At 46.6% G+C, this 11,766-nt stretch overlaps 1 protein-coding gene across 1 annotated transcript in view; it reads left to right on the forward strand.

The window, feature by feature from the left end:
• The window catches only part of IARS2 (isoleucyl-tRNA synthetase 2, mitochondrial), a 551,921-nt gene that overhangs the window by 200,096 nt on the left and 340,059 nt on the right, over window positions 1–11,766 (forward strand). The window contains exon 12 of the mRNA XM_085612944.1: window positions 44–204. Coding sequence (XP_085469070.1) covers window positions 44–204 — 161 coding nt within the window. The remainder of the gene's footprint in view (window positions 1–43; window positions 205–11,766) is intronic.

Here is an 11,766-nt window from a genome sequence, read left to right on the forward strand (position 1 = left end):
CTCTACGATGACCACTTCTGATAATATTTTCCAATTTTTATAGGAGGCTTTAAAGAAAGTGAAGTTCATTCCTGCATCTGCAGGTAACAGAATGCTGGAAATGCTGGACAGACGGACATACTGGTGTATATCACGGCAGAGAAGTTGGGGTGTTCCTATTCCCGTGTTCTACCACAAGAGCACAGGTGAACCTCTAATCAACAGGTACAGAAGCTACCCAGCCATACCTCAGGGGAGTTCTATCAAAGTTGCTTATGCCCAATATTTCTAAACTCAGTCCCGTTTGTATAAATAACATGAAGGGAAATCACTTTTGAATTAGCTTATCAAAAGATAATTGCATTTTTATTCTTTCTCAGCAATACGTGTGATTAGTCAAATGTAGGTTGTTTTAGTTTGGACCTATTGTTCATACTGATTGGGTACTTAGCAGTTCATGAATGGAGTAGAGTTAGGGTCATGTTTGCAAAATAGATTACTCAATGGAAGGGGGCCCTTTTAACTCCTTTAATGTGGAGAGTGGATTCGGGCGAGACAGTAGTTTGTAGATGGGAAAACTGCAAAGATAATGAATTATGTCAAAGCTTCGCTTGAATTCAAATCAACTAACAAATGATAACTTTATAAATTCCAAATTGAAACGTATGTGCATTCAGCAGTTCATGTTGAGTGTACTTATCAGATAGAGATGTCTAGCCACAGATTCCATACCTTATAATATTCCTAAGGCATCAGACTGGATCCCTATGTTTTCGATTAGTACTCCTGCGCGCCGGTGGGTGGCATCGTCCACGCCAGAAGTGAGGTGCGCGGTGCTAATATAGGTTACACCGGATAGCTCTGATCCTTGAACAGCCACCCTCAGTTGTTGTTTGACTGTTTTTTTCTAAACTTTTTAATAAACTTTTTTCGAGATTTTTTCTCCTGTTGTGACAGAATGTCCCCCAAAGAAACCTACTGGTTTCAAGCCATGTGGTGTCAATCACAGGTAGATGTCAGTGACCGACCCACATTTGGTTTGTCTGTGGTGCTTGGAGTAGGACCATGACTGCAAGATCTGTGAAGACTGCTTTGTCATGCCCCCGAAGGCCCTAGGGAAACATTCCCTCAAGCTCCTCACCGCCTGATGTCAGACGACCCCAGCTTGCTCAAGTTCCCGGACGCAGCGGAAGGTCCCGGGACCATTCACGGAGGCACACTTGGCCGTCATTGTCTTGTACGAAATTGTCGGGTAAGTTCCACTGCATGAAGGCACCCAACATGTCGAAGAGGTCTTCTACTTTCTACTTAGAGGTCCCTCCAAATCCTTAGGAGAGGCGTGGAAGCAACAGCACTCCAGCCCCAGTGCTCAGGGTCCACTCTGTGCTTCCTTGACTTTTCTGGAGTGACCCCTCCCAACTGTGAGAATTCTGTGAGAATTAATTCCTTTTTGGGTGGCCTGATACCTCTAAAGTGCCTTCAGGCCCCATGGGCTAGCGAGGAGACCCCACTTGTTCTCCGCCGACGGGTAGTCCCTCTGCGCCAGTGGCCCTCTTGGATCTGGTGTTGGATCCAGAGGAGAACCGCCTGCAAGACCAAGACCTTTCTCAGCACCCACTCCAGTACCGACACTACCCGTGCTGCTGACGCCCCATGGTGGCTCCATCACCATCGTCATTCCTGAATCCAACACAGAGCTAGATGGGCATTGTCAGCTGCTAGTTCTGGCTCCAACTGGGACCATGCCGTCCGGGTTGTAACCAGTATCTTTTAAATTTAACAGGCCTGGAAAGGGAGAAGAATGGGAGGGGTCGGAGGATTCTTATGGATGAAGAACTAGTGGATGCCAGTGAGCTAGCCACCTCACCGGACACTGACTTGGTCTCGGCCCCCTACTGTAGCTACAGAGTAGGCTTCCTCATTCACTATAGTGGTGCGCAGGGCTGCTAATTTCTTGGAACTTCAGTTGCTCTCAGTGCCAGACAAGTCAAATGTCTTGACAGAGGTGATTCAGCCGGGGATTGCCCCATCTGAACCCTTACTCCCCTTTAATGAAGCTCTTACCGATGTCTTACTCTGTTCCTGGTCTAAGCCCAGCACATGAGCACCTGCGCACAGGACAATTGACTGCTGCCATCGTCCCACTTCTGAGGACCCCATTTTCCTTACCCAGCAGCCCACCAAGCCTCCACCTCTAGAGTCATCATGGTGCGTTCTCTACCACTCCACTGTATTGAGAGACCAAGAGGATGGATACCTTTGGGAAGAGAATGATCTCTTCTGCCAGCCTAGCACTGCGGTCAGTGAACACCGCATGCCTCCTGGACCAATATTCCCATACGATCTGTGACTCGATGTAAAAGTGCTACCTATGGTGTTGGAGGATGCCCAAGCCATACTCTCCCAAGCTTTTGCTGACGGGAGAGATGCAGCAAAGTTTACCATATGTTGTGGACAGGACAGACTGCGTAGAACTATTTAGTCATCGGTGGCCTGGCTGAGATTCACTGACTTTTCAGGGGATGGCCAAGTCTTGTTCATGGGCATGCCCTTTGATGGCTCTAGTCTTTTTAGTGAGAAAGCGGACTCTGTGCTGGAGCACTTTAATGACAGCAGAGCTACGGCCAGGTCCTTGGGTCTCTCAATGACCCCTCTCCAACCTCAGTCCGCCTTCTGCCCCTCTTGTAGCCACGGAAGGGTTTTCTAACCACATTCATTACCCTTCCAACCACCACAGCTAACATGCTTCCCAGCCTATTTGTAGCTGAGAACACAGTTTCCACAGACCCTGTGGGACAGGCAGCCAGAGGTTGGGTCACTTCATCCCCTCCCCCCCCACCCCCCCCTCCCCCAATGACTCCACCACCCCATTCGGCAGCCACAGCTTCCTTACCCTTCACTGGCAGGATATGCTATCACCTGAACCACTTGAGGTCTTTAACATCCAACCATTAAGATTGTCCAAAGGGGCCTCTCTATCCCCTTTGTGGCCACCCCTCCACCCACTTATGACCAGCTAATGGAGGACCACCTCTCCTTGCTCCATCAGGAAGTGTTGAATCTCTTGGTGAAGGGAGCCATTGAGAGGGTGTTGGCATCAGAAGTAGATTGTGGTCTCTTTTCAATCTACTTTCCATTGCCCAAAAAGGACAGATGCCTTCGTCCTATCCTAGACGTTCACCTTCTCAATCCCTTCCTGAAAAAGAAGAAATAAAAAATCCTCACACTCGTTCAAGTCCTGTCTGCCTGAACCCAAGAGACTGGATAGTAGCATTGGACTTGCAGGATGCATATTTCCACATCCCTGTCCTGCCTGCCCACAGACGTTATCTGTGGTTTACAGTTGACCAAGAGCACTTTCAGTCTGTTGTGCTGCCCAGTGCCCCTGCACAATTGTGGAGGTAGGGGGTTCCAGTCTTTCCCTACTTCAAGGCTCGGCTGTTGAAAGCGTACTCGCCCCAGGCAGTCGTCTCCCACCTCCAGATTACGGCAGCCCTCCTGTGTTCAATACGGTTCAATGTAAGCGTGATACGGTTCAATGTAAGCGTGCCAAAGGCACACCTGAACCCCTCTAATACACTTCCTTTCATTTTAGCTTTTCTGGACGCAGTGCAGTTAAGGGCCCATCCTCCAGAGTGGTGAGTACAGGATTTTCAGGCTATGATACTGCTGTTTCAGCCTTTTTCCTGGATCTCGCTGAGACGGACTCGAAGGCTGTTGGGCCTTATGGCCTCGGCATCCTACTGGTGACTCATGCCCTTTGGCATATGCAAGTTCTGCAGGAGGACCTGAGGTTCCAGTTGGTGCAGCATCAAGAAAATCTCACCGACTTGCTCCAGATCTAGGAGGGAACTGGAAAACACTTGCAGTGGTGGCTGATGAACCGCGATTGGGTCGGTGGCAGTCCCCTCTTCTTTCCCCAACCAGACCGGACGATAGTGGCCGATGCGTCCCTCCTTGGCTGGTGTGGCTATCTGATAGAGGTGGAGATCAGAGGACTCTGGTCTCTGGTGGAGTCTGGGATTCTCATCAGCTGTTGGAGCTTTAAGCAATCCAATTGGTAGTGAAAGTTGATAAGGGGAAGGCTGATGCAGGTGTTTACGATCATCATCCCCGCCATGTGGTACTGCAACAAACATGGCAGGGTGTGGTAGTGGACCCTTTGTCAAGATGCCCTGTGTCTCTGGACATATCTGGAATGTCAGTGCATTTCCCAGTTGGTTCAACACCTGGCAGGCTCCCTGAACACCAGGGCGGACAAACTCAGCTGTTGATGCCTAGCGGATCATGAATGCCATCTCTATCCAGAAGTGGTGCAAGGTCTCTTTCAAGATTTGGGAGACCCTTGGTTAGATATATTGGCCACTGCCGAGAATGCGCAATTTCAGCATTTGGGCACACTTGAGTTTCCAGAGAGGCTTTCACTCTTAGATTCTTTTAATCTCAAGTGGAGCTCTTGCCTTCTGTATGCCTTCCAACCTATACCACTCCTGCCCAGAGTTCTAAAGAAGATCAGGTAAGACTGGGCCCAAGTTATTCTTGTGGCTCCAGATTTGGCAAGGATAGTCTGGTATCCCAAGCTATTGAGTACGAGTATCAATCTTCTGGTCAGGATGCCTCTTTGATTGGATCTTCTGTCGTAGCAACAGGGGAGGGTCCTGCATCCGGACCTGTGAACCCTCCGCCTTCATGCGTGGAGTTAGAGACACAGCAGTTGCTATCTATTGAATTTCTTCCTGAAGTCGGTAATGTTATTCTGGCAGCCAGGCGGCCCTCTACTAAAACGGGTATACGCCTACCGATGGGATAAATTTGTGGCATGGTGTGCCTCCACGCATATCAACCCTCTTGTCTGCACCTCTTTCCCAAGTTCTGCTATTTGTTCTTTCTTTAGCCCAGCAGGGATCTGCTCTGGGCTCTGGTAAGCGCTACCTCTCGGCCATTTCTGCATTTTTTCAGCTCCCAGACAAACCTTCTTTATTTAAATTCCCCATTGTGACTAGGTTTCCTCCCAGGCCTTTCATCATACCCCAATAGGGTTTAAATCTGGTCCTGACCTTTTTTTATGTGTGTGCCTGTTGAGCCGATGCACAACTGCCCGCTCAGGTTACTAACCGTCAAGACTACTTTTCTAGTGGCCATCACATTGACCGAGAGGGTCAGCAAATTGCAGGCACTATCTGTACACTTTCCTTATACAACCTCCTGGTGGTATAAGGATTACCACAAGCTGGTACTCTGGACACATGCCTCATTCCTTCCGAAGGCTTTGACTACTTTCTATGTAGGCCAGAACATCGCCTTGCCTACCTTATTTGCTCCACCTCATCCTTATGAAGAGGAGAAGGGACTCCACCGCCTGGACCCAAAAACATTGTTGTTGCTCTACAGTGATCGCACAAGATTTCTGGGTGGATGACCAACTCTTCGTAGGGTAAGTCGCTGCCAAGAAAGTGAAGGCTGTGCAGAACCAGACCATCTCATTGGCCAAGAAGCAACCCCCTGAGGGCTTACGCGCTCATTCTACCAGAGCCAAGGATGTACCCACTGCGTTAGCTTGAGATGCCCTGTCCTGTACATATGTCAGCCTGAAACATGTGGATCTCTGCATACGTTCACCAAGCATTATTGCCTTGACAGTCAGGTCCGACTTCTGTGGCTCGTAGTCTGTATCAGATGAGCAAGTTTATTACCTTCGGTAAAGCCTTATCTAGTTGAGACTCTATCTAGCTGCAAATTCTTTACTGACCCTCCCATTCTACCTGCTCAGCGAACTGATTATTGTCGAGGTCACCCTTATAAGGGCCTTAGAAATTCTCATCAGTTGTCAGTTTTTATCATGGCTCTTCATTCCTGGTGAGGAAAGTTGTGAAAAGGAACTGAGGTCAGCATGCTGGGATGGTGCCTAGATAGGCACCACGCATGTCACTTCAGCGCGGCCAACGCTGAGCCGAACAGTGCCACCTATCAATATGCAGGAAAACTGCTCGAAAACGTTTGGATACAGTCTGAAGCCTGGGGAAAATTCTAAGATAAGGAATCTGCGGCTAGATAGTTTCTACCAGATGTGGCATTACCGAAGGTAAGTAACTTGTTCTCCTTAAACAAGATGTCCTTTCTATTGACTGTCTGTATGAGGCATCGTTCATGTCTGCGTTCCTGGTTTATGCCTGGATGCCCGGTCAGTGATGTTTACATTCGGCTGATTTCTCAGCAGATCTAGGTGTACAAAGATAACATTGTAAGACTGTCCCCTGTAGAACCCCAGAGAATATGATGTTCTAGGAGGGAGGCCAAGGGTAGAAGAGAAGGAACTCTTGCCATCTTTCTCACTAACTGCATTCTGCAGCTCACTCGAGGAAGATGTCTTACTTAGAATGGATCTTTCAGCTTTTAGCCTATCTTGCAGAATACAAGGCCCTACTGCACTTTTGCATCCACCACCACACAACGAACTGCCTTATAGCAGCATGAGCATGGGAAAGGTTTTGCCCCCAACTCCTTGCTTTTCTCCATGTGCCTACTCCCAGGTATATTTATCAGCTCATTATGCCCTTCCACCAGGAATAAAGCAATGCTCATCGGCTACCAAACCACAGCTCTCTACAGTAGTTTCTCATTTTCAGTTCCATGGCATCTGTAATAGGGGTCAAGTCCCATCGGAGAGTACAGAGCCATCAACTCTTCTCTCATCTCTCGACTCAGCACTCATCGTCTCCTTGCAATGGCACTTCACATTAACCAGTGCCACTTGTTGCAATTGGAAACCTGTAGTATGTTCTATGTCTATACATTCCTGTAAAATAGAAGTTGTGATGGATTTAAGGATAGATCTTGTGTTTTACTCCACTTTTTCTAGCTCCATAAAGCAAACACTAATTCATTTAGTACTTTGTTGCTATAAAGGCCTAGATTTTAGCAAATTAGCATGTTGCTTTTTGAGTTGCGTCCATAGGTACCACGAATCTAATTACAATGTACAGTTGGTTCCCAGGGAATGGAACAGGGAATGCCCTACTATTATTAATAATTGGCCCTTCATATTATGGGTAAGTGCTGCACACTACTAAATCCAACTTTGTGATGTAGCTGTGTAGGGCACTTCGAATGGGAGACTCATCAGGTAGTATACTGTCCAATTTGTTTTCCCTATTTAGGAGAATCCCAAAAGTCTATGTGTAGCTTTTTTTCAGTATTAGATAATTGTATTCAGTTGATTGAGTGATTGGATATAATTTATATTTGCAAATATGTTTAATCTGTAATACTTAATCACCTCTCTGTGCCTACTCTAAGCAAACATAACCTTTTATCTTGTAAATCTTTGATGATGCCTTTTTAAGTTCATTCTTTTTTCCCTTTTGGATGTAATTGCGTACTGTCCCCCTTAGCACCCCTTCTGTGCAGCTGTCCGAAATGTACAAATTTCATTCTTGGTATCTGTCAGCACGTTACAAATTTCATGTATTCATTCAGGCATCTACATTTCCCTTCCAGTCACTTTTTTGAAGGGCAGCAGGGATAGGGAGGAACAGGGGTGCAGTGGGGAGAGAGAAAGGAGAGAGAAAGGAAAGGGAACACAAATTCTACCTACTCGAACTCCTGCAAAGTACCACAATCCTCTTCAGGTCGTCTCAGGACCCCTTGTCCCTCGTACCACACCATTGTATGCGATTCCCTCTGTTTTGGAAGAGTTATGGTAATATCTTTCACAGGTCTAAAAGATCAATATATTATTCCCCGAAGGGTTCCCAAACTCCACTGCCTTAAGCCTTACTTTGATAGGTAAAGTTGAAGCAAAGATTTCAAGATCCCTTCAAATCTCTCCTGATTAGCCTTTGTAAGTTGCGTCAATAGTACCACTGTCTACCCTAAAATGTACTTGACAGATTTAGCTTCTCCCGTTTTGGTTTGATCATCTTGCTTAATCCGTTTTACAGTAATAATAATAATCCACATTGATAAAGCGCGAACAATCACCCGTAAGGGTCTCTAGGCGCTGGGGGCCGTTGGGAAGATTAAGCAAGCTATTGCCCAGAGTCACATGGTGCTGGGCTAATCTGCCGCCTGTGCCGGTGATCGAACCGAGATCCCCGGATTCCGGAGTCAGTCGCCCTAGCCGCAGCGCCACACCTCTCCTGGATGCTTTCCAAAGAGGGCAGGTAAGAAGTAGTTTTCTATATATAAATATGGGCCAGTACACCTTTGTAGGAGGCACTAGTTCCAACTATTTCATTCAGGAAATATCCCTTGCATCTCTCCTGTCTCTCTAGCATCCCTGTACCAGTTGCTCTCTGTGAGAGCTGGCCCTTGGTACCATAGCCCTGTTTAATCTGCATAGTCTCTTGATCTGGTTAACTCACTGTGTGGGCATACATGTTTGTAGGTTATCCACCACTCTGCCACCTCTGGTTTCACAGTTCCCTGGGCCTCCATGCTCAGGTGTCCCCCTGCACTAGTGTGAAGGTTGCTCCGGCATCTTCTCCTGTGCCTCTGTCTTGCCACACTGTTATAGTGGGAGGAGAGTACTCCAGCACTGCTGGTTCGCCACCACTCTCCGATGACGTATGCATCATGGGTGTCAGACCATAAATAATGACCAAGCCTCTGGTGCAGCGGGCTGCCATCTTGTCAGATTGTGCCCTGCTGGCTCTTTCATCCCCGTCTTTTAACACAGTTTTGTTTTGCGAGAAATAATTCAGAGAATCGCGGTCAAAAAGAGCTGCAAAATTCCTGTGATGGCGGAGCCCAACAATGAAGTGCACCTCAATCTGCACCCTATTTTAATATGCTTAACTGCTTTAGACATTTTCTGTAGGATTTTTGTGATACTTTTTCCCTTGGGTCGAATGACATTCATTTTGGATTTTTCACTTTTTGCTCCAATCACTTGCATGTCTACAGAAATATGCACTTTTGTAAATTCTTATTTCTGAAATACAAATGAAAGGCAATTTCTTGCAAAAGTTGCTTTCATTGACAGTAACAAAAGAACGTTGCTCTAAAAATTGCACAACTGCTTTGGTAGAAATTGATATGGGTGATGACTTGCTTACATTTCTCGTTCCCGGTCTCCCCAACAGATTGCTGCGTAATTAGTATTTCCTCAAAATGTAGTAGGGTTAGTCAGTCTGTCATGTTAGCTTCTTGTGAGGTATAACTAAGCCAATTGCGTAATCCTTTTACAACAAGACCCAGCTCTACTTCTTCCTGTGCCAAGCATATCCTCTCTGCTTTGACTGTGTAAGAGCAGGGTTTAATTGATTACCCCCCCACCCGCTCCTCCAGAAGTGGGCAAGTATCAACGTGATCTGGATGCCCAGGACATCCATATGATCCTCCGTTCAGCACAGATGTGCAAAGGGTCACCAATGAAAGTCCTTCATGCCAACATAAAAATATGACTTGTAGATGCTCAATTTATTCTGCATATTATTTTCGGATGTGTCCATTATCTCGGTTAACCAGGAAGAGGGCATCCAGCTTTATCGCAGGTATACACAGCCAAAGACTGATGCCATGCATATGCTCTGTTTTTGGGCAGTAAGAGACAAAAATCCCAACAAAAAGATTTGAAACCTTGCCAACTCAAAGCTGCTAGATTTGAGCTTGAATTTAATGTAAAAGGGTGCTAAGTGTAGGATTCCTGTACATAAAGGGACAGTGAGTGTTTGAGCGGCTGTATTATAACTCATAGAATTGTAATCTCATTGTTAATCAACAGAAGAGGCAGAGCAGGGAATCCTATACCTAACAACAAAGGATCATTTGTAGACATAACTTTGAGTTAGAAACTGGTGGAGGCTGCGCATTATCTTTTTATTTACTACATATGAATCTCCTGCATTGACAGGAATTCGAGTCAGTTTGCTGGATAAGTCATTAAACTTTTTAAGTTATGGAGGCCTGTCTGATCCATGCATCAACCAAGCCTTGTTATACTCACGTAAAGGTATAGCTTAGAGTACTCATGTCATTTTCTCAGACGGCATCCTTACTGGTGGATCATCATGGTGTGGTTAATTGAAATGTGAGATACACTTCATGTTGTGAGGCACTTGTGTACTGTGGCGAAGCTTGTGCACTATCAAGTCACGTACACTTATTCCCAACAGAGAGAGGAAAGGATGAAATGATATAACCGATAAGCAGAAGAGAAGAAACTGGTGGAATACTGGTACCATGGGATCTTGGAAGCAGGGGTGCAGCTGTCAATGGTACAGTGGGTCTAGTGGCACTGGGCCCAGCAGTCTGAGTTTTCCACTGCACCCCTAGTGTTGCTATCTTTGCTCACGTTAGGGCCCTTGGCATCCTTGCTATGCCTTTGCTTGGAAGCACTGCAATAACCTTGTAGCGTTTGAGAGTTAGCCGGGAGGGTGCACAAAGGGGGAATAGGATGTGAGGAGGCCTATTTCAGTAAGAATGTGTTGGACTACTGGAGCACTGTTACCTGGGATTATGTTGAAGGCAGTGGAGCAGTGAAATGATTAAGAAACGAGTGATGGAGGGCAGAATACCTGGGACTTCATGGCAAGGCCAAGGGGGAACAGCACCACGTCATATCCTCTAGCCTAGGGGGGGGAGAAAGAGCTGAAATACGGGCTCTTTGGGTTGACCATGCGGATCTGCAGGGGGCAGACTGGAAGCATTTTGGGTGATTCACCCATCCATCCTAGAGTGAGGAGGCAACTGGAGAAATGAAGATCCAGCGTCTCCCGCATCTCCAGCAGCAGCTGCCAGTATCTTGCAAGAGCATAATGGTACAGAAGCCCATATGCTTACACATTATGTAATCTTATAGTTTCAAGTGTAAACTAGTAGGCCTTTTCCGTCAATGCACTTGGGATCTGGCAAAAAATCCCTGTATCCATCGGGACTGCCCCACTGCTGCTGCAATTTAGGAATGAGAGATAGACTTGCCTCTTTAAAGAGCACTACATCGCAATGCATTACCAGTCTATAAACGCACCTCTGTCGCTATTTGTCAGCATTCTTTACCTTTAGCCTTATATGGTGCGCCGCTTCCTTTAGGCTTTGCTCCTGCTATACAAATTCCACACACATGCATACGTTCATTAAAAAGGTGTTGGTGTCTGCTACTTTTTGGTCTTCATGCTTTTCCATGTGTAATTGGTTTTGATCATAAATGGCGTACTTCAAGCAGTGTGGGGTCACGCAAGCAGTGCTTTCCCCCGTCCTGTCTTTCTCTGAAGCTTTGTGCTTTGCAGATCCCCAGGCTTTGCTTCGTAAGACTCCCACCAGTGGTTCTACTCAAAAGTTGCAAAATGGAAGTGTGTTTTCCAAATGGTAGCCGTGCTTGCTTCAGAGTGCTTTGTAGTTGCATGCTGCTTTTCTGCACCTATCTTAAACTATTTAATGGTGAAGAGGCATGTGTAGCGGTACCTTAAAAAGAACTGACAGGACTGTCCTCTAGGAAGGACCTACAAAAAAATATACTTAAATAATCAGAAGTTTAAAATGTGTCAGTAAAATATGAACAGTATACCACTCTCTGGGAGTGAGAAGACTCGTGTGACAGTGAGAAAGGGCCCGAGCTGGTCTCTGCTTAAGAATGAGATCCGTGGGCATCTACAGTATGTTCAGAGCAGTGTCCGGCAGAGGGGCTCCTGCTTTACCTGCTGGTAACCTATAGCTGTGTGCATACAGTGCGTGGGTCCCCATCTGGATGAGTCCCTGCAGGCTCCAGCGCGGCGCTGTTAGGACAGTTGTAGCAGTAGAACATGTGCCGGTCATGCCATCTGATCGGCTGGAGTATTTGGTTTTGCA

This window comes from Triturus cristatus, chromosome 6, assembly GCF_964204655.1.
Source record: "Triturus cristatus chromosome 6, aTriCri1.1, whole genome shotgun sequence".
In the NCBI taxonomy this organism is placed as follows: Eukaryota; Metazoa; Chordata; class Amphibia; order Caudata; family Salamandridae; genus Triturus; species Triturus cristatus.